We start from the raw sequence: 22,386 nt of genomic DNA on the forward strand, positions 1-22,386 counted from the left end.
AACAGCAGGAGAGGCAGACACGTTTACTATACGCGGCCTCCATTGGCCGGAGTCTGATCTAACCCCAATAAGCAACAAACCACCAATTCCTAGTAACGGCAAAGGCCGTCCTGTCCTGGAGGGGAAAATCCACAATGGTTCAATAGAAGGTCAAACGAGCGAAAGTGTTGACATTGGATAAAGGGTTCTGGAACTCTTCCGCATTAGGTTCAATCAGTATCACAGCTGGTATCGTATTCCTATGTATATTTATACTTGTACGGGATCAAGACCTAAATGACCACATATTTCAGCACTGGAAAGATATATGGGCAGATTTACTTATCCTATATAATATGTAGATGGTGTAAATGTGCACTAGACAGTCTAAAACGGTGCCGCAAGTGTTAGATATGGCGCATCTTTAGATACTTGTCTTACTTTACTCGGCTCTTTTGGGGTTTTTTAGACCAATTTTTTTCGCTAACCAAATTGTGGCACCTCTTAAAGTGAACCTGTCACCACGTTTGGTGACTAAAAGCGGCCACCACCAGTGGGCTCTTATATACAGTAAATTAGAATGCTGTATATAAGAGCCCAGGCCGCGGTGTACAACATAAAAATGACTTTATAATACTCACCTAAGGGTCGGATGGGTGTCTCCGTTCTCTGGGACTGGCAGCTTCTCTTTCGGCCATCTTTGTCCTCCTTCTTCTGAAGCCTGGGTGCATGACACATCCTACGTCATTCACACTAGCCGGCATTGAAGTCCTGCGCAGGAGCACAACAATACTTTGATCTGCCTTGCTCAGGACAGATCAAACTGTGCCTGCGCAGGAACCTCAATGCCGGCTAGTGTGGATCACGTAGGACGTGTCATGCACCCAGGCTTCAGAAGAAGAAGGACAAAGATGGCCAAAAGAGGAGGCGCCAGATTCGGAGAACGGAGACACCCATTCGACCAGTCTACACCGCACTGCCCTTTAGGTGAGTTATAAAGTGTTTTTTACGTTCTACACAGCAACCTGCGCTGTTATATACAGCATTCTAACATGCTGTATATAAGAACCCACCGGTGGTGGCCGCAGCTTATAGTCGCCAAATGTGGTGACAAGTTCCCTTTAAGCCACCCCTCATTTACAAATAAGTCACCCCTTCTTTACATCTAAAAGTAGATGTGACAATTTGCAGTAAAGCCGATTGCTGTGAATCCCCAGTGATCAATAAGAAAAGCTGGAAGCAATTACTCACTTTCCCTACAGCGCCTCCGCAGGGTAAATGAAGCGTTACATAGTACTTTAGTAGAATCAATAGCTTGTTGGGTCATCCAATAGGAGAGATAGTCTTTGTAGCTTATCTTTTGGTTAATTAATGGATATCCTGAACAGGGCGACCCCCATCTACTAATCATGACTCTGTAATAGGGTCTAAATAATGAGTTTTATGGAGAAGACCCTCTAAACTAGACCAGATAATCACATATACCGATTGACTATATTCAAGTAGATTGACCCTTTCACACGAGGTCAGGATGGATTTGGTCTATACCCATACATCATGCGTCTTCTCGGCGGCTCGTCCTATTTACACATGTGCTACCGACATCGCTCACTTCATGACATACCTGAATGATCTCGGTAGCCAACGTACAAGCTTTTGGCTTGGTAAGCAATGGCTCGATGTTTAGGTACAAGATGATTATTGGCCTTCAAGCTCTCTTCTCATGTTCGCCATCGTTTTTACGCTACATTTCTTGAACACATTTGATGGGGTCTCTTTCTGTCACTTTGACCTTCATAGGATTTATGTAGTTTTGCGTTGACTTTGTGTTTTTGGCTGTAAGATATAATCATATTCTTGTGTCCTACATAGGGAAGAATGGGAATGGCTCCAGACTTTGGCCAACGTGGATGAACCGATGAACAACGAGCAGGACTCAGACAGCAGCCAAAACATATTGCTACAGGAACTTCGGACGGCTGTGAGAGATCTAATGAGTCAAGTCAACGTTTCCCTGCAAGAGGTAGCCGTCCCCGGCAAAGCCGATGACCGTGTGTGATAAAGGAGAGGGCAATGTAATCTTACCCTTCTTAGTGCCACCAATATAACGTGGCATACTGGACAGGACACATCTGCAAAAAAAACCACGCTCATTGCTCATATGTTTACAGGCTAAAGATTTCCGGCTATACAGTCAAGAAGTGCTGGAGTTCGGGGGTCAGGTGTCTCTGCTGTTGTTGCTTCCTCCGTCTGATGATGTTTGCACAGCCCCAGGCCAGAACAATCCGTATACCCCTTACTCAGGATTCCTCACACTGCCCCTACAAATATTTGAGCTAGGTAAGAGTCCTAACCTCACTGCTCATCCCATTATCTGTCTTGGCTAATAATATGCTCTCGTAATATTACCAATCCACTGTTGGTTGAGTTAGCTAACCAGTGGTTTAGCCCATAAACGAAGATGGCAACAGCATCCAGAGTACAAAGGGTTCTTGTTAGGTTGTCACAGGTGCATGAAGATGACAATGTTTCGGTTCTTCATCTAGCCGTAACAATAGCATAAACCAATCTCCAATAACAGCACAGTATAAATTAAAGAGAACCTGTCAGGTGCAATATGGACCCAGAACCATGAGCAGTTCTGGGTGTATATTGCTAATCCCTGCCTAACCGTCCCTGTATACACTAGCACAGATAAAGGGATCTTTATAAAAAGCATTTCTAAAGATCCTTTATGATATGTTAATGAGCGCGGGGACTAGTCACAAGCGTGTTACTTCCCTGGATTAGTTCGCCTTTTTAGCATGTTACAAGGCCGTTACTTCCCTGGATTAGCGCACCTTCTTAGCATGTTACACGGGCGTTACTTCCCTGGATTAGCGCACCTTCTTAGCATGTTACACAGGCGTTACTTCCCTGGATTAGGCTGGCTTCTTAGCATGTTACAAGGCCGTTACTTCCCTGGATTAGCGCACCTTCTTAGCATGTTACAATGGTGTTACTTCCCTGGATTAGGCCGCCTTCTTAGCATGTTACAAGGCCGTTACTTCCCTGGATTAGCGCACCTTCTTAGCATTTTACAATGGTGTTACTTCCCTGGATTAGGCTGGCTTCTTAGCATGTTACAAGGCCGTTACTTCCCTGGATTAGCGCACCTTCTTAGCATGTTACAAGGGCGTTACTTCCCTGGATTAGGCCGCCTTCTTTGTTACAAGGGCGTTACTTCCCTGGATTAGGCCGCCTTCTTAGCATGTTACAAGGGCGTTACTTCCCTGGATTAGGCCGCCTTCTTTGTTACAAGGCCGTTACTTCCTTGGATTAGTTCGCCTTTTTAGCATGTTACAAAGCCGTTACTTCCTTGGATTAGTTCGCCTTTTTAGCATGTTACAAGGCCGTTACTTCCTTGGATTAGTTCGCCTTCTTAGCATGTTACAAGGCTGTTACTTCCTTGGATTAGTCCGCCTTCTTAGCATGTTACAAGGCCGTTAGTTTCCTGGATTAGGTCGCCTTTTTAGCATGTTACAAGGCTGTTAGTTTCCTGGATTAGGTCGCCTTTTTAGCATGTTATAAGGCCGTTACTTCCCTGGATTAGTTCGCCTTCTTAGCATGTTACAAGGGCGTTACTTCCCTGGATTAGGCCGCCTTCTTTGTTACAAGGCTGTTACTTCCTTGGATTAGTTCGCCTTTTTAGCATGTTACAAGGCCGTTACTTCATTGGATTAGTTTGCCTTCTTAGCATGTTACAAGGCCGTTAGTTTCCTGGATTAGGTCGCCTTTTTAGCATGTTACAAGGCCGTTACTTCCCTGGATTAGGCCGCCTTCTTAGCATGTTAGCAAACCCACAGGGGCATGCCAACATGCTATTCAATGCTCACTGTCCAGTGTCATCATCAGTAGTGATGAGCGTACCTGTGTCCATTGCACCACCTCAGAATGCCGTGCATAGGGTCAGTGTGCATGATCAGAAGTCATCGCACTTCCGGTCATGCGGACTATGAAGCCGGGTGTACGCATCCCGGCTTCAGAGAGGTCTAGTGCTAGGGACTCATGATCATGCGCACTGACCCTATGCACGGCGTTCTCAGGCGGTGCAACGGACACAAGTACACATGTCACTGCCACTGATGACACTGGACAATGGGCATTGAATAGCATGTTAGCACTCCCCTGTGGGTGTCTCAGAAGGCAGACTAGTCTGGAGAACTAACGCCCTTGTGACTAGTCCCTGTACTCATTAGCATATCATAAAGGATCTTTAGAAATACTTTTTCTAAAGATCTGTTTATCTATGCTACTAGATACAGGGACGGTTAGGCAGGGATTAGAAATATGCACCCAGAACTGCTCGTGGTTGTGCGTGCATATTACACCTGACAGGTTCCCTTTAACCAATTGATATTCGCCACCAAACAACGTGCACCAAGTAAAGATGCAATTGATTATGTCTCGGATCAACATTGGTCTTCAGAGTCTTCCCAGACATATGCAACATCTACTGCAAGCGATACCCACCGCATTGTCAAATATATTTCACCAGCAAGGAGAGGACTGGTCCTATCCTGTACGTGTGGGAGTCCACGGGGTCCGGAGCTCTCCAGGGCATTGTGGAGGCCACTGTCCACAGACCATCAGTAATGAGACCTCGTACCTTTCCCTATACCTGATGCTGTGTTTGGTGTACCCTCTCCAGTCCCTGCGATGTCAGAGTCACAGACATTTGATCGTGTTATTATCGGTTTATGATTTTTTATTTCTCGCTTCATTCTAGTGAGCGTCACGTCAGCTCTTTGTGTCAGGTACTTGTGATCACGCTGGGATAAGAGCTGTAAGCCATTATTAGCTGGTAACGTGCCAGTCCCTGGTGTCTTCCCGGGAAACGTGGGATAGAAACACAAAACGTTCATGAAACCCACACTCCCCATCGGGGGCTCACAACACGTCGTACTTAATTAAAAAACAAACAAACACAATTGCCGACTCTGAGTACAGCTTTACTTGCTTAAAAAAAAGAAAATAATTTCTAAATAAAAAAAGGTTGTGGCGACGTTCACTGCGTGTTACAATAACGAACATGTGGAAGACATCCTCGGGCTGCTCTGCTCTTACCCCTCCATTAATCGTATGGTGTAATGACTTGGGCACACTTTTCCTTTTCTCTTTGCAGTTCACTTTTTCACATATGATCGGGATTTCATCAGTCAGTATTGTCAGCTATCTGCCCTGTTGGAGCTGGAGTCTCTCCTGTCACAGCAGAGTCTCAGGGAAGCCTTCTCCGACACCGAGCTTACAACCGCCAAGCAGCGACATCAGCAAGTGCAGGACTTTATCCAGGTAACAATCACCAACCACGAAAACAGGAAAGTTCCTTTTCCAGGACCACAGCCACATACCTGTAATATCTCTCCCTGTCCAGTGCCACAGCCACATACCTGTAATATCTCTCCCTGTCCAGTGCCACAGCCACATACCTGTAATATCTCTCCCTGTCCAGTGCCACAGCCACATACCTGTAATATCTCTCACTGTCCAGTGCCACAGCCACATACCTGTAATATCTCTCCCTGTCCAGTGCCACAGCCACATACCTGCAGCATCTCTCCTTGTCCAGTGTCTCGGCCACATACCTGCAGCAGCTCTCCTTGTCCAGTGTCTCGGCCACATACCTGCAGCAGCTCTCCTTGTCCAGTGCCGCAGCCACATACCTGCAGCATCTCTCCTTTCCCAGTGCCACAGACCACATACCTGCAGCATCTCTCCTTGTCCAGTGTCTCGGCCACATACCTGCAGCATCTCTCCTTGTCCAGTGTCTCGGCCACATACCTGCAGCATCTCTCCTTGTCCAGTGCCGCAGCCACATACCTGCAGCATCTCTCCTTGTACATTGTCTTGGCCACATACCTGCAGCATCTCTCCTTGTCCAGTGCCACAGCCACATACCTGCAGCATCTTTCTTTTGTCCAGTGCCACATACCCGCAGCATTTCTCCTTGTCCAGTGTCTAGGCCACATACCTGCAGCAGCTCTCCTTGTCCAGTGTCTCGGCCACATACCTGCAGCATCTCTCCTTGTCCAGTGCCGCAGCCACATACCTGCAGCATCTCTCCTTGTCCAGTGCCGCAGCCACATACCTGCAGCATCTCTTCTTGTCCAGTGCCGCAGCCACATACCTGCAGCATGTCTCCTTGTCCAGTGCCGCACCCACATACCTGCAGCATCTCTCCTTGTCCAGTACCGCAGCCACATACCTGCAGCATCTCTTCTTGTCCAGTGCCGCAGCCACATACCTGCAGCATGTCTCCTTGTCCAGTGCCGCAGCCACATACCTGCAGCATCTCTCCTTGTCCAGTACCGCAGCCACATACCTGCAGTATCTCTCCTTATCCAGTGCCGCAGCCACATACCTGCAGTATCTCTCCTTGTCCAGTGCCGCAGCCACATACCTGCAGTATCTCTCCTTGTACATTGTCTCGGCCACATACCTGCAGCATCTCTCCTTGTCCAGTGCCACAGCCACATACCTGCAGTATCTCTCCTTGTACATTGTCTCGGCCACATACCTGCAGCATCTTTCTTTGTCCAGTGCCACATACCCGCAGCATTTCTCCTTGTCCAGTGGCTCGGTCACATACCTGTAGCATTTCTCCTTGTCCAGTATCTCGGCCACATACCTGCAGCAGCTCTCCTTGTCCAGTGTCTCGGCCACATACCTGTAGCATTTCTCCTTGTCCAGTGTCTCGGCCACATACCTGCAGCAGCTCTCCTTGTCCAGTGTCTCGGCCACATACCTGCAGCAGCTCTCCTTGTCCAGTGTCTCTGCCACATACCTGCAGCATTTCTCCTTGTCCAGTGTCTCGGCCACATACCTGCAGCAGCTCTCCTTGTCCAGTGTCTCGGCCACATACCTGCAGCATCTCTCCTTGTCCAGTGTCTCGGCCACATACCTGTAGCATTTTTCCTTGTCCAGTATCTCGGCCACATACCTGCAGCAGCTCTCCTTGTCCAGTGTCTCGGCCACATACCTGTAGCATTTCTCCTTGTCCAGTGTCTCGGCCACATACCTGCAGCAGCTCTCCTTGTCCAGTGTCTCGGCCACATACCTGCAGCAGCTCTCCTTGTCCAGTGCCACAGCCACATACCTGCAGTATCTCTCCTTGTACATTGTCTCGGCCACATACTTGCAGCATCTTTCTTTGTCCAGTGCCACATACCCGCAGCATTTCTCCTTGTCCAGTGTCTCTGCCACATACCTGCAGCATTTCTCCTTGTCCAGTGGCTCGGCCACATACCTGTAGCATTTCTCCTTGTCCAGTATCTCGGCCACATACCTGCAGCAGCTCTCCTTGTCCAGTGTCTCGGCCACATACCTGTAGCATTTCTCCTTGTCCAGTGTCTCGGCCACATACCTGCAGCAGCTCTCCTTGTCCAGTGTCTCGGCCACATACCTGCAGCAGCTCTCCTTGTCCAGTGTCTCGGCCACATACCTGCAGCATTTCTCCTTGTCCAGTGTCTCGGCCACATACCTGCAGCAGCTCTCCTTGTCCAGTGTCTCGGCCACATACCTGCAGCATCTCTCCTTGTCCAGTGTCTCGGCCACATACCTGCAGCATTTCTCCTTGTCCAGTGTCTCGGCCACATACCTGCAGCATTTCTCCTTGTCCAGTGGCTCGGCCACATACCTGCAGCATTTCTCCTTGTCCAGTGTCTCGGCCACATACCTGCAGCAGCTCTCCTTGTCCAGTGTCTCGGCCACATACCTGCAGCATCTCTCCTTGTCCGGTGTCTTGGCCACATACCTGGAGTCCAACTCCTTCTCCCGTGCCATGGCCACATGCCTGCAGTATCTCCACTTGCCCACGGCTCACAGCAACCTGACCAAACACAATGTCAATAGGAAAAGTGAAATAATATAAAGTTAAGCCGCATATCCTCTTGTATTCAGCTGATACTTTTATTGATGGAAATTTGGAACACTTCTGCGATAAAAGTGAAAACACTACCCAGACCAATATGTCCGTTCCGGTTGTACGGAGGGGCCTTACAAGAAGTGCATTTTCACAGAACTGAAGTTTTTAGTTTCACGTAATCAAAAACACAAAGTGGCTGCAGTCGGATTTGCTTGGCTGAAAATGCCATACAAATACCATTGCACATTATGAAGCGCTAGCAAAATCCCACATGTCCTTTCAATCGATCATTCACACAATATTTTCACACAACCATCAGCCAAAGGGCTGAAAAAAAATAATTTCAGTTCATTTCTTTCTAACGCGTATAAGCAGCACAAGGAATGATTCACGGCAGCGCAACCACGTCAATTGGGCAATGTGAGGCGCCATTATTTGGCCAGGGGATGGAGGTATGCGTTTGTATGGGATTGTAATTAGGGCACAGTGCTGTAGTCTAGATTTGTATGGCATAATTATTTGTGTGTGGTAGTAATCACCCTCTGTATAGTGGTATTAGTCGGTCACTGCAGGCGGCTTTTATTTGCGGTTGGTTTTAGCTGTGTAATTTTTCACTTTTAGCTTTAGCCTGTGCTGAAATGTTCTACCTTCCCCTCTTTATAAAAAAGGGGGGGCTCCGCTTCACAGAATATTTTACCCAGGGCAGGGGCAGAATGATTGTGGTCGCAGGGATCGCAAGCGGGCCGGGGTTGCAAGGGGCCCGTCGGCCCCAGCCCTTGCTTCAGCTGGATGTGCGTCTGAGGATGCACATCCAGCTGAAATGCATCGCGGTGCAGAGACCCGTCGGGTCCCTGTACTGCAATATATGTTGCCGGACAAACAGAAGCCAGCAGTTTTCATCTGTGTCAAAGTGACTGAGGGCGGCACATGGCAGTGACGTTATGCATTGTAATTGCACCATCGCTGATGAAAGCTGCCGGCCACTGTGCGCTAGCTACATAGGAGGATGCTGCGTAACATGGGAGCGAGCCAGGGACGGTGAGTATAATGTTGTTGTTTTTTTACATTAGACAGAACGGAGACATATTTACCAGAATGAGGACATAGATACTAGTAGGGGGATAGTAGACACCAGGAAGTGGGCAGTATATACCAGAAGGGGCTCAGCAGGGGGACAGTAAACACCAGGAAACACCAGGGGGGGTCTGGATGGGGACATATATACCAGGAGAGGGACAGTAAATACAAGGAAGGAGACAGTATGTAGCATTATGGGGACATTATCTATTAGGGTGGGCCCTGTAGGGGAACAGTATACACCAAGAGGGCCCCAGGAGGAGCCCAGTATGGGGATATATATACCAGCATGGTGACATACATACAAGGATGGGGGACATTTTTACCAGGATGGAGGACATTTTTAAAAGGATGGGGTTATATATACACCAGCATGTGGGCTATAATGGGGAACATATATATCAGGATGGGGGGATGCATATCCCAGGATGGGGGTATATATACCTGGATGGAGGACATATTTATCAGGAAGGAGTCCAGGATGGGTGACATTATTACATAATGGGGGGAGCGGGTACTTGTATGTCTTTATAGGATTTCGAACTCTAAATGTATACATAGATATACATACATCTGACCAACATAAGGGGGGCACAGGTCCAAATTTTGCCCCAGGGCCCACCGAACTCTAGTTACACCACAAATTACAAACACTAAGAGCAGAGAGAGATGGGTCTCCTCTAAAATCTATTCCTTTAGACATACACGCACAGTTCAGCTGGCTGTACATGTGTTCTCAATAGGGATAAGGGAGTCATTCACTGCAAGACACCTCTGTTGGCAGCTTATCTCCCAGAGGACAAAGTATCAGGCATGTTGACAGCCAACATGCCCAAGCTTTCTTTTCCCCAAACCTCTGCAGTCAGGGCAGAGTTGGGCCTGATAAAGTTTTATGAACATTCATCGAATCTACCTGGCCACCTAAACTGAAAAAGTAAAAACATACTATTTCTATGTATATTTTTGTTATGTTTTTCTGTTACCATTTTTCTTTTTGTTATATTTTTAGTATTTTTTTCCCCATTTTCTGTTGTTATCCTTCCCGTTATTACTTGATCTTTCATTATGAAAAGACAGACTCCGGAATAAGCAAATATACACCGCACTTAATTATGGAAATACCAAATAATGGCCGTGAGGTCATTCACCCGGGGATCAACGTCTACTTCAGCTTGCGGTAGAAAACATTTAATTTTCGTCTGGCAGGAACGCGTGTAAAGTACAGGTATGAATTAAGCCAACAAGTCTACGGAGGAGGACGCATAAAGTCTAATTGTAGGGAAGGGCTGCCTGATAAATCCGAGATCTCATTCATACTTGGCCTGGGACTAGAGTCTCGTCCGTTCCGCCCATTACCACTTATGAAGCCTTTCTGTAAACACTGTGTGTAATGGGAGGTTGGACGGAGCGATTGGCATTCCTATAGATTGCATATTGTTCTGGTGTCTGGGTCACTTTTAACCATCCGGCTGCCCACAGGTGCCATGAGTCCTAAGATTATCATTTCACAAGCCACATAGGACACCGGTCGTATTACTAATGTCCTCTGTGTTTTCGTTAATGATTATTACTTAGTAGAAGCCGGCGGTGTTTTTTGCCCACGCTTCCAAATAGCACTTCTGTGGCCCTGCTGGAAAGGAATAGCAAAGCAATCCCCCTATGAGTAAGACAAGTTTGCTGGCACGGTCCGGGTATGCGGGAGGAGATTTAATACATGCTTTGATAACTGTATAAGTGTATGGCTGCACCAGCCAACAGGATAAAGACTGGGAGACCTTTTCACCACTAATACAGACCTGACCGTGCCAAGTCCCGCAGAGGAAGTCAGGGAGATACGCTGTGTATGGAGGCGTGTGTACGGATTCTGCCTGGAGCAGACGTCTCCGTGCCATTTATTTATCATGGCAGTTTGTTCTTTGGCTAATGGGGCTATTGGTTGGGAGGCAATTGTCGGAGTCGTCTGGTCTGACCAGGCCGTGCTCCTGCAGAGTTGAGTCTGCACTTTTTATCCCTATGCTTTTATTTCTCGTATTTGATATCTTGAGTTACAAAAATGCATTTTTTTTTTCCTTTTAGGTTGGGGAGATGGAAACATTTAGCATTTGTTTTGTTTTGCAAAATATTGTTTGGATGGGGGCAATGTCTCAGCCTGATGTATAGCACGGTCCGAATCTTTTAAGCCTCAATGTTTTTTTCCCTTTTCTTATTTTTGCTGTTTGGGCTCCGATGGCTTTAAATGTTTTGTCCAACGTGGACATTCCCTGTAAACAGACATTAGCTATTTCAGCAGGTCCGGTCGACCATCTTTTATGTATGGTTGCCTCTCAACTCTCCTGCAACACATGCTGCGGCAGTTGGAATTTCAGCACCGGATCCTTTTATTTTCAGCGGTGATAAGAGGTTTCTGTCTACCTCTCGGCCAAGTCGAACGTTCCTGTGTATAGGAGTCACGATGATGGGGGAGAAGAGGTGACAGGTGCTCCTAGACTGACCCTCAGCCTAGCTATCCCTTATCTCAGAGGTTCCTCTGAAGGTGAGGATGTCTGAGCCGCCTTCCTGACTCAGCTCCTGATCTTATGCCCCATGGGAGGGTGTTGTGAATACGTTTTCCAGTTTGGGGCTCCCTCTTGTGGTCAGTGCTGGCGGTGCAGTTGATTTGTGGAATGAAAGTCTCACACCTGTGTAGGACTGGCAATCAGGGTCAGATTGGGACTATATAACTGAGTAGTTTTCTCTTGTTTCTTGCCGGTGCTCAATGGTCTTCTGTGTATAAAGGACATTCTGTAACCAGCCCTGCTCACTACCAGAACTCCTCCCAGATAAGTGGTATGTGTACCTCTGCTGTTTGTTTTCCACTTTCTTGGTTTTTTTTTTCTGCTTTAATACTAATGCTTCATTCCTATTTTGTCTATGTGGAGTTCTTGGTGGAATGGGATCATTCCCTGCTGGGAGTGTCTGTATACTTAGCTCCATGATTCTGCAAGGTATTGTGTTTGTCATGCTTGGTATTAATTCAGTCCCTCATCTGTATTAGTGTTTTTGGATCCCAGTAGCATTTGAGTGCTGATTTAGTAGGGGAGAGGTTGTGTGACCTCAGGATTTTTCCATATCAGAAGTGCTGGTATTTATTAGGGGTTTTTTTTACGGCTGCAGACAGTTGCTCCTTTCTATCCTTTTCTATAAAGATACTTTGGGCCTCACCTTTGCTGAATCTGTTTTTTAGCTTTGTATTGTGTTTTTCTATATCACCATAGCTTTTACATGGGGGGGGCTATCGATCTATGTTTGGGGACTGCTCTGAGGCAGATTAGCTTTCTAATATTTCTGTCTGTGAGAATATTTAGTTCTCCGGCTGTGTCGAGACGACTAGGTCATCATAGGCTTGTCCCATGGCTACTTCTAGTCGTGTGTCAGGATTAGGTCTGCAGTCCATTAAGGTTCCACCCACTCTGTTACTATTTGGGATTCCGCATTTTTTTATTCTCCTCGGTCCCTGAATCATAACAGGAGGGCTGGGATAGGAGTATGATAACACCAACAGAAGTACAGAAACCAGATTAAAACGTAGAGAGAAAGCTGGGCAATTTTTCATTTGGTTCCTGTACTTCTGCTTCACCATTCTGGGTGCGTGGATCCTACAGAAGCTTTTCACGTTCATTTATTGGTTGTGAGTTGCACAACCACATAAGGTGCACAACCACATAAGGTGAGCAACCACCTTTTGTCATCTCTTCTATGTAAATTGGGTAAGATATTACTGCACTTTTTATCCACAGGTTTTTACATAACACCAACAGAGATAGACAGGGGAAACCAAAACTCTATCTCATAAGCACGCTCACACAAGGTATAAAACAATAAAAGGAAAATAAGAGCAGGGAGGAAACAACAAGACAACAAGAGAATTCATGCACCAGGCAATATAATCACCAGCAGGGCTGAGACCAACACAACAATAAGCTATAGTCGGCATGGGAAGACAGATTCCATCATCTTAAAAAGGGGGGAAGTAATTGTGATTTGGTTTCAAACAACATGTGATCAGAGAGGTAACGAGCAGGCTAGCAGAGGTTAACTCTTGCTAGCCTGACCATGAATGAGCACACAGCTGGTTGACGCCCGAGCCTGCCTGAGTAACGCAGAGAAACCATAGAGTCGAGTGTCACAATCTTTAGTGTGAACAGTGCCTAGTGCCGCGATGACACTCCATGTGACAATAGGGGAGTCAGGAGAGAAAGTAGTCTGTCTAAAGATCGATCGTCCGACAACTACCTCATATATACAGTATGTCTAGCTTTAGGTAGAGAGGCCCAAGTTGATCGAAGGGTATTTTACTGCTGATACTTTCCAAGATCAACAGCAGAAACCTGGCATTGACTGTTGGATTTCCCTGCAGAGATGCCACAGGGAAAGTGAATCGTTACATTGTGTCTATTGAAATGAAAATCTATGTAATGCAGTCTATATAAGTCTATATAATGTATTGGGCTTTCCAAAAAGAAAGAAGTAAACAGTCTTGGTAGCCATTCACATTATATAAAAGTAATTCGATGCTTGAGCAGCCATTGGATGAGCAATCATCTAGCGTAGTCGTTACATTGCTGCACCCATACTCATTTTGGTCCATATTGGCCATTGCCCGGCCATACGTGATCAATAACATTGGGTGAAGAAGGATCGATCTTACTGGGAATACATTAGAATGTCTAAGAAAGACATTTGTCAGACTATTGGATGAAATAAACATGGCCAAATTTAGTTTGGTACGATTATGGTGTGTGATCGGCTAAAACAATTGTTGGGTGTTTCATTTTGAACTAAAGGATTGTTAATTGTTTCAGTCCAAAGTCTAATCGGCCTTTGATCTATTCACTCCAAGTCTTGTAGGTAAGTAACTCTCGATTTTTGATCCATGCAGCAAATGGAAGAGATATGGAGGGAGATGCGATGGATGATGGACGCCCTACAACATGCCAGGTACAAACAACCATCATGCGCTGTGCCACTTACTTGGTTCCTCAACGGTTCTGGAGAAATATTTTTCAAGGAGAAAGCTCCGTCCACTTCATCTCACCTGGATTACTTTCCATCTCCAACTCCCTCGCCTGAAACGAACAGAAAGCTCAACACAGGTCAGTAGGAACTTTTCCATATTTTAGACAATCGTTGTCAGTGGGTGGATGGCAGGTCATAGAGGGCACAATTCTGGCACTAGCTCTGGAGCCTCCATCGTCAGTCTGCTCAGATTTGATTGCAGTAACTACAATGCCAAGCTTCATTGGTATTGGTCGTATGACGGATTTGGCACAGCACTGTAAATTATTGAGTGAATACAGTCTACCCAAAAAATATTCCAAAAATGAAGGAGACCTGTAGTATAGGGCTATGATATATTGTGTACATATATACTTAAACTGTTTAAGACTGATTCCAAAGAAGGTTTCCATAACCATTTCTAATGATTTGCACTTGTAGATCTCCTTGCTGCTCCCTACTCCGATAATGAACTCTTGGATGTGAAGTTCTCGAGCCAGTCTTCCCCTCTTCTAGATTCCCATGGTGTATCAGATGAAGAGGGCTCTTCAGAAGTCTTCCTTGCCACCGACAGTGATTATGACTCTAGCAGAGCCCAAAGTCCAAAAGAACTAGACCTGATTTACTCCTCTGTGCAGGAATGTGGCAGGAGGACCATCCGTAGCTTCAGAGATGGGACGCCCGATGTACTGCAGACACATGAGCCCAAAGTATTGACTCAGGAAGATGATCGCCCACAACAGCTTTACGACAGTGACTTTGTGCTTCCCAGCCGCCAGATTGAACTTTTACGCATTACTGAAAAGCGGCAAGCTTACTGCGTCCGCACCAGCAGCCTGGACTTCCCCAAGCAACCTTACAAGGCCTCTCGAAAGTCCTGTCCAGGATCTGTAGACAGCTCTCCGACGGAGTCCAAACCTACGAGTCACCGCAGTGTCCGGGGCTTGAGGACAAGCACTTCTTTTACCCCGGACAATGATCAGCCGTGTGAAAACTCACGGAGAATTTACCGCACTCACTCTGTGGAGTGGACACACGACTTCCAAGAGCCTTTGGAACCGAAAATTGTATCGGGCCAAGGAAAAAAGAATCACTCAGTAACTTTACGGATTTATCCACAATACGAGACTGGTCTGTCTAAAGAGATGAGTGTTAAGGTACTGTAGCAGAGGGGCTGTATGTGTTCTGTGATTTGTGACCTTTTTTTTTTACTATAAATTTGTAGTTTTTGTGAAATTTGTCCACAATCTTTGACTACAGGAGCACAATGGAGGCCTCTCTGTGAATGACGCATGACGCGTCAAATACACGGGGCTGGGCAGGAGGACAGCGATCGCAGCAGAGAGGAGGCGCCAGATCAGTGACACCCATCGCACCGGACCGACCCCTAGGTCTTTTTACGTTATACAGAGAGGTCACAAATAACAATGTCTTTACTGGTATTCAATTAAAAAACAATTATTAAATATTATATATTTTTAAAAACACAACCATTGGCTGGAAGGAACAGGGCATCAGAGAAAAGAGGTAACCTGCAAACCATAATATATGGGTTTTAGCATATATATGTGCAAAAAGGGGGTTAGGTGCAAAAATAATTACCAGCAAGGGGATTAAAGTGTCCCGTGCTAAAAAAGAGTAGCCATAAATTAAGCCACAATATGTACCCCTACTTGTTGCCTTAATATGTAACTAATGGTGAAACCACAGAATTATTCACCCAAATATATATGTAGCCTACACCAAAAGTATGGCTATAATAAAGGTATATACTAACCATGAGGGGTTGCAGGTAACAAATTGTAGAAGGAAACTGCTCCGAAGTGTAAATGGTAACCAAATGCTAAATAGTCATATGGAATCACATAAAGCCAGACATTGGCATAAAATAAGTGCAAGTAAATGAGAAGATTTACCAGAAGGAGTTGGAGCACTGATACTTGTGTGTGACGCCCACCCCGACGCACACACGTTTCGGTGCCGTCTTCAATATTTAATATTTTTTTTTTTATTGAATACCAATAAAGACATTGTTAATTGTGACCCCTTGTTCGGTTTTTTCTTTTCTCGTTTTTTTTCTTTTCTTGGTTTGGTATGTTAATCTCAGAATGGTCCCATATACCCCCACACCCATGATTATGATCGTATTCTTAATTTACAATTTTACTCTTTCTGTGGGTGTTGGTATGGGTTTGCTCTCTGGTGGTTATACAGTGCGGCCTGGGCTCTTATATACAGTATTCTGGACTGTTTTATACAAGGGCTCACTGGTGGTGGCCGCAGCTCATAAGGGGAAAAACCTGGTGACAGATTTCCTTTAAATTTTAGCAGCATAGCAATAAAATCCAAATTTGTGCCATACTTTGCGGATCACAAAGGTGCCCCTTCCTCACACGGCCTCCACTGTCAAGTGATCGGCACCTGCAAGTGCCCTTCTTGGAAAAGCACAATGAGCACTTACCTTAAGCTGCTTATGCAGAGCATAATAGGTGTGATGCTTTGTCATCGACTGCTGCGCTCTGCATAGGCAGCGACCAGAGCACAGCAGCCGATGACAAGCTAATCTCAAACGTTGTGCTCTAAATAAGCAGCAACCAAGATGATAGAAGATCAAATCAAGTGTAGCACACATGATACAGGGCTGTGGTCATTCATTACCAAGATCCGCTTTGATATGTATACATTGAGGTTAAGGCTAGTGGATTGGTTTGGGACTGGGGTTAAAAATTGGTCTAGGGTGATAGCCCTATTTTCATGATCTATTTTTTATATGGACACATGGTCACATCATTGGCCCCTCCATACAGGGTGGGTTGAATTAGGTCAGATGAGACACATGGATGTACTGCAGATAGGCACTGATAAAAATGTATTCACCACATGTGTGACACCCCGGATCCTCACCGTGGTCATGTGAAGATTATTACACTTGTCCAGGGCTTCTTAAAGTATTCTTACGCTAGTAGTCATGCCAGAATAAGCATTCTGTCCACAATTGGAGAAGAGGACCTCCGCAGTGAGGCCTTTCCGGTCCTAGAGAAGGTCACTAGTGGAACCAAATAGAGATGTTGTGGCAGCACCAACTGGTGCGAAATAAATCTGTTCTGATAGCAGAACTAATAGCAAATTACAGGAACGTGTTGGTCATGTATTGCGTCTAAAGGTGGTGTGATGTTAAAGGGGATGTCCAATTTATAATCAGCCAAAAAAATGTTGGCAACTAACATCTAAGCCCTTTGAAGAAAAACGTTAAGCCCTGCCCTTCCCAGTGAGTGGGTATTTCAACCCAACTTTGGGCAGGTATTACACAAACCCAGACCCCTTTTAATCTTTAGCAGCTCCCATTTTTATGGTTACCTGCTCCCCATTGGTATCTTCTTTCTGGTTCTATCTTGATACACAGGAAAGTCTTGCTTAGCCTGTGACTGGCTGCAGAGTGAGGCCCTCAAGTGGTGACTGCAGGTAGCCAAAGAAAAACATTATGCAGCGAGATCCCTCTAGTGATGACTGCCGGTAGCCAATGATAAAATGGCATACAGTGATATCCCTCTAGTGGTGACTGCAGGTAGCCAGTGATAAAACAGTATGCAATGAGATCTCTCTAGTGGTGACTGCAGGTAGCCAGTAATGTATACAGTGAACTCCCTCTGGTGGTGACTGCAGGTAGGCAATGATAATACAGTATGCAATGAGATCCCTCTAGTGGTGACTGCAAGTAGCCAATGATAAAATGGCATACAGTAAACTCCCCCTAGTGGTGACTGCAGGTAGCCAATGATAATACAGTATGCAGTGAACTCCCTCTAGTGGTGACTGCAGGTAGCCAGTGATACAACAGTATGCAGTCAGATCCACCTTAGAGACATTTACTGTGCATTAAGTTAGGACCAGAAATTGGAGACAAGGCGGTGCTGGATAAGTGCCGAAACGGAAGCTGTAGGTGATTGATGAGGGCGAGTACAGCTTTTTTTTTTCTCTCTGAACCAGGCGTCAATATTTATTCCAAAACTTTTGCGAATAATCTCGATCCCGCTGTCATTTTCCAATTTTGTAAAGGTCAGAAACTATTCACGGTGACAAATATGCAATAAAAGGGGACATCTGGAAGGAGGTGGGGATGCTTTTCTACAGAACTGTTTTTTGGCTTCTTTCATGTGGACAGAAACGCAGTACTGAACCAATAAAATGTTTTATTTTTCTTTCCTTTCTGTATGACCAGTTACATATAACGAGCAAAACAGCAGCTCGGGAAGTTGTAAAGCTGGTGGTCCTCCAGATGAACGAGATTTCCAGGAGCATGCTTGGAACTTCCGAAGGCTACTGTTACGCCGAGGACCAGTTGGACCATTTTGCACTGGTTTTTACTTCTGAAAACAATAAGGAGCAGTGGCTGGACGATGACTTTCTGCCTTTCTCACTTCAGAGCTCGTGGAATAAAGGTCACTTCTCCGTCCGCATTCGAGAAACCTCTCCTTTGCATTTTCAGTACGGTCCGGCGACGACAGTATGAGAGTCCTTCCTTGGTCAACCTTCCGAGAGACTGTCAGCTCAACCTTAATGCTTCCTTCACGTAATAAAGTATTACTCCTCGCGCCGAATGGTAAACTCCAGTCGAAAACTAAAGAGGTTTAAGATGCATTTGCGCTTTTTTTTTTTTTGTTTCTTGTCAACCAAAGACTTTATTTTCCTGACCATGAAAGAGAAAATTTGACTGGCACATGAGAATGTATCTTTTACCGCAACGTCTTCACTGGAAAGGAATTTGGAAAGAAGTATTTTTAGAAGAACATAGAACATACCACTCACACCAAAAGAAGCAATACATATTTCTCCTCCCTTACCCCCGTCCACCCTTTTCACAAAAAAACATTTGGGGTTTTATTGATGTAGAAACCACAGAGACATAATGGGACATTGGATGGCGAATAGAACAAACAAATAATAACCACAATTTTTTTTTTCTTTTTCTATTAAATAATATTGGTTTTTTTGTGCTTGTTTTACTGTATCCTGAAAAAAAATAATATTTTGTTGCACAATAAGAAAAAAAAAAAATCTAAAAAACAAAAAAAAAAATCTAAGCATCCGGTAAAGCCGGTGCCGTCAGTCTCCCTTCTTCGTATGCTTTCGTTTTTAGGTAACTGCATCTCACCGATAGATTTTTCCCGTCATTGCCATTAAGTCTGTGCCACGGCGGAGTTCTCCCTTCGTGTCAGTGCTGTGAATTGGCTTGCCTACGTCCAACCGCATGATGTTTTCAAGTACGCCTCTGTTTAGTCGATGGGTATATTGAAATCTTTTGTGCTTCACAGTACAGATTGGTGGTGGTGCTTCCGTGAGAATTTCATTGAAATCGCTCCGCAAGGCCGTACCAGTCCAAGCTCAGACATAAGCAAATTGTTTTTTTTGAGGTTTTTACTTGTTTAATGATGTGCTCTATACTGATGCCTATATCTTGTTACTCTTTGTTCCTACCTCTGACACCCCTCCTCCGCCATTCCCACCTTCTCTCTCCTCCTCTTCCTCCTCCTCCTTTCTTTTGTCTTCTAATGAGCCGGATGAGAATAAACATATCATTGGTTGTTTCTATTTCTGTAATAATAAAGACATCACGTGGTGATGAACAAAACTTTTACAGCACTGGTGCTATGATTGTACAAACATTAAATTGTTTTATCATTACAATTGTCAATATTATAAGCAATTCTGTACTGTGCGTGTAATGTGATCGTGGGGCGTTGGTTGCCTCTAAAGCAGATTTCCACCCTTTTTTTTTTTTTAATATATCATCATAGCACAGTCTCGGCCATACTTTTCTTTTTAGCTTTAAATCTACAGCAGGGACATGCAAAAATAAATTGTACATTTTTGGTTTCCTGCTGTCAACACTAGAAGATTTTTTCATTGATAAAACAGTATTCAGTGAGATCTCTCTAGTGGTGGCTGCAGGTAGCCAATGAGAAAATAGTATGCAATGAGATCCCTCTAGTGGTGGCTGCAGGTAGCCAGTGATAAAATAGTATGCAGTGAGAGCCCTCTAGTGGTGACTGCAGGTAGCCAATAATAAAACCGTATGCAGTGAGAGCCCTCTAGTGGTGACTGCAGGTAGCCAGTGATAAAACAGTATGCAATGAGATCCCTCTAGTGGTGACTGCAGGTAGCCAATGAGAAAACAGTATGTAATGTGATCCCTCTAGTGGTGACTGCAGGTAGCCAATGAGAAAACAGTATGCAATGAGATCCCTCTAGTGGTGACTGCAGGTAGCTATATATAAAACAGCATGCAGTGAAGTCCCTCTAGTGGTGACTGCAGGTAGCCAATGAGAAAACAGTATGCAATGAGATCCCTCTAGTGGTGACTGCAGGTAGCCAATGATAAAACAGTATGCACCTAAACTCCCTCTAGTGGTGACTGCAGGTAGCCAATGAGAAAACAGTATGCAATGAGATCCCTCTAGTGGTGACTGCAGGTAGCTAGAAATAAAACAGTATGCACCTAAACTCCCTCTAGTGGCGACTGCAGGTAGCCTATGACAAAACAGTATGCAGTGAGATCTCTCTAGTGGTGAGTGCAGGTAGCCAGTGATAAAACAGCATGCAGTGAGGTCCCCCTGGTGGTGACTGCAGGTAGCCTATGACAAAACAGTATGCAGTGAGATGCCCCTAGTGGTGACTGCAGGTACCCAGTGATAAAATAGTATGCCGTGAGATCCCTCTAGTGGTGACTGCAGGTAGCTAGTGATGAAACAGCATGCAGTGAGATCCCTCTAGTGGTGACCACAGGAAGCTACCATTGCATGCTTGAAACATAACCTGTCATCAGATTTTTAGTAAGTAAACCAGGGTCATGACGCTGTAGGACCACCATCGATCCTGTGAATGAAGTAGCCACAACACTGATTTCGCTCTTGGGCCTTTTCATCTTTCCTTGCATAGTGGAGCCCAGTTGCAACTTCATTCAAGTGAATAGATCTGCTGGGGGCAGTCATATGCAGGGAAAATCAGTAAAAGGGTGGCAGTAGCACAGCGGCCCCTTTTTTCAGGATTGTGAGGGTATTGCAGGTAACACCACTGCACATAACCCGATGACATATCCCAGGTATGAGACGGAATACCCTGTGGTCTACAGATTTACAGACCATTCTCCGACCACTGTGAAGATACTTTGATAATTAACCAGCACAGGATGGGTCTAAATAATTCCATGTTTTGATACCTCATCTGAGAGCAGCATAAAGGGCAGAAGCCCTGATTCTAATTCTGGCATGGCTATAGGGACAAACGCCCATCTGTAGACCGCAGTTTTGGGGGTCTGGTATCAGATTAGGGCGGCACGGTGGCTCAGTGGTTAGCACTGCAGCCTTGCAGCGCTGGGGTCCTGGGTTCAAATCCCACCAAGGACACCATCTGCAAGGAGTTTGTATGTTCTCCCCGTGTTTGCGTGGGTTTCCTCCGGGTACTCCGGTTTCCTCCCACACTCCAAAGACATACAGATAGGGACTCTAGATTGTGAGCCCCAATGGGGACAGTGTTGCAAATGTATGTAAAGCGCTGTGGAATTAATAGCGCTATATAAATGAATAAAATTATTATTATTATTAGATACCTGAATGGGATAAGCTGCTGCACTAGATTCACACCCAGCTCCAATGTCCTACAGAATGAATGGGGGTTACTATATCAGATTGGTGAGGGTCCGGCACCCCCCCAATCAGCTGTTTTCCGCTGAAGCACCTGAATGGAACAGTGATTGAATAGGAACAGCGCAGCTTTATTTGCTCTAGTGGCCATTCTTAAGAACTGCAGGTAAGAGCAAACATATGTCTCCATGGTAACAGACGACAAACAAACCCTTTGAGTGTAGTCTGATCCTGCAGTCACTAGTTACACCCTTTCATGTTCTGCAGGTTTCCAAGGAGCCAGGGATTAAATGAAAGGGTGTAAAGGTCAATTTTTCAAGGGTCAATTTCTGCCATAACAAGTGTTGATCGACTGTGTACAAGTCATTGGTGCTCGTTTAAGAGTTAGTTTACACAGGCAGATAAAAACTGTGAGGACAGTTCTGTCCCCAAACTGCATGCATACTATAGTCAGAACCTCCTCTGTTTACCAGGGTAATGTGCTGCCGACACCAATAATGTTCATCCCGGCATCAATGATCACATCAGACGATTTATTGTTTATTGGCGGTATGTTAACACAGGCCAAGTGCACTTATAAATGCTCATATTGGTGATTACTGTGTCACGGGGTGTGACAGGATAACTAGGAACAGGGGAGTCTAAACTGGCCCTCAGGGTTGGAAACCTTGCTGACCCTGATCCCAGAGGTACGTCTGAAGGTGATGATGCTTGAGTCGCCTTCCTTACCCTAGGTCCTGAATGACCCTGATC

The 22,386-nt window shown here is 45.4% G+C and overlaps 1 protein-coding gene and 1 long non-coding RNA gene across 8 annotated transcripts in view; one reads left to right on the top strand and one right to left on the bottom strand.

Annotated features, from left to right (window-relative positions):
- LOC142245496 (ankyrin repeat and fibronectin type-III domain-containing protein 1-like) overlaps nucleotides 1-19,628 on the top strand; it is a 257,525-nt gene extending 237,897 nt beyond the window's left edge. For all 7 annotated transcript variants that reach the window (XM_075318239.1, XM_075318240.1, XM_075318241.1 and 4 more), the window contains 6 exons: nucleotides 1,852-2,002; nucleotides 2,151-2,319; nucleotides 5,144-5,310; nucleotides 13,878-14,091; nucleotides 14,435-15,150; nucleotides 18,213-19,628. In XM_075318239.1, the coding sequence (XP_075174354.1) occupies nucleotides 1,852-2,002; nucleotides 2,151-2,319; nucleotides 5,144-5,310; nucleotides 13,878-14,091; nucleotides 14,435-15,150; nucleotides 18,213-18,503 (1,708 nt within the window). In that variant the 3' untranslated portion in view covers nucleotides 18,504-19,628. The remainder of the gene's footprint in view (nucleotides 1-1,851; nucleotides 2,003-2,150; nucleotides 2,320-5,143; nucleotides 5,311-13,877; nucleotides 14,092-14,434; nucleotides 15,151-18,212) is intronic.
- Nucleotides 18,982-22,386, bottom strand: part of LOC142245500 (uncharacterized) — a 271,128-nt gene continuing 267,723 nt past the window's right edge. Inside the window, exon 4 of the long non-coding RNA XR_012724779.1 lies at nucleotides 18,982-19,585. This is a non-coding gene — a long non-coding RNA (uncharacterized LOC142245500). The remainder of the gene's footprint in view (nucleotides 19,586-22,386) is intronic.

Source organism: Anomaloglossus baeobatrachus, chromosome 7 (assembly GCF_048569485.1).
Source record: "Anomaloglossus baeobatrachus isolate aAnoBae1 chromosome 7, aAnoBae1.hap1, whole genome shotgun sequence".
NCBI classification, from domain to species: domain Eukaryota; kingdom Metazoa; phylum Chordata; class Amphibia; order Anura; family Aromobatidae; genus Anomaloglossus; species Anomaloglossus baeobatrachus.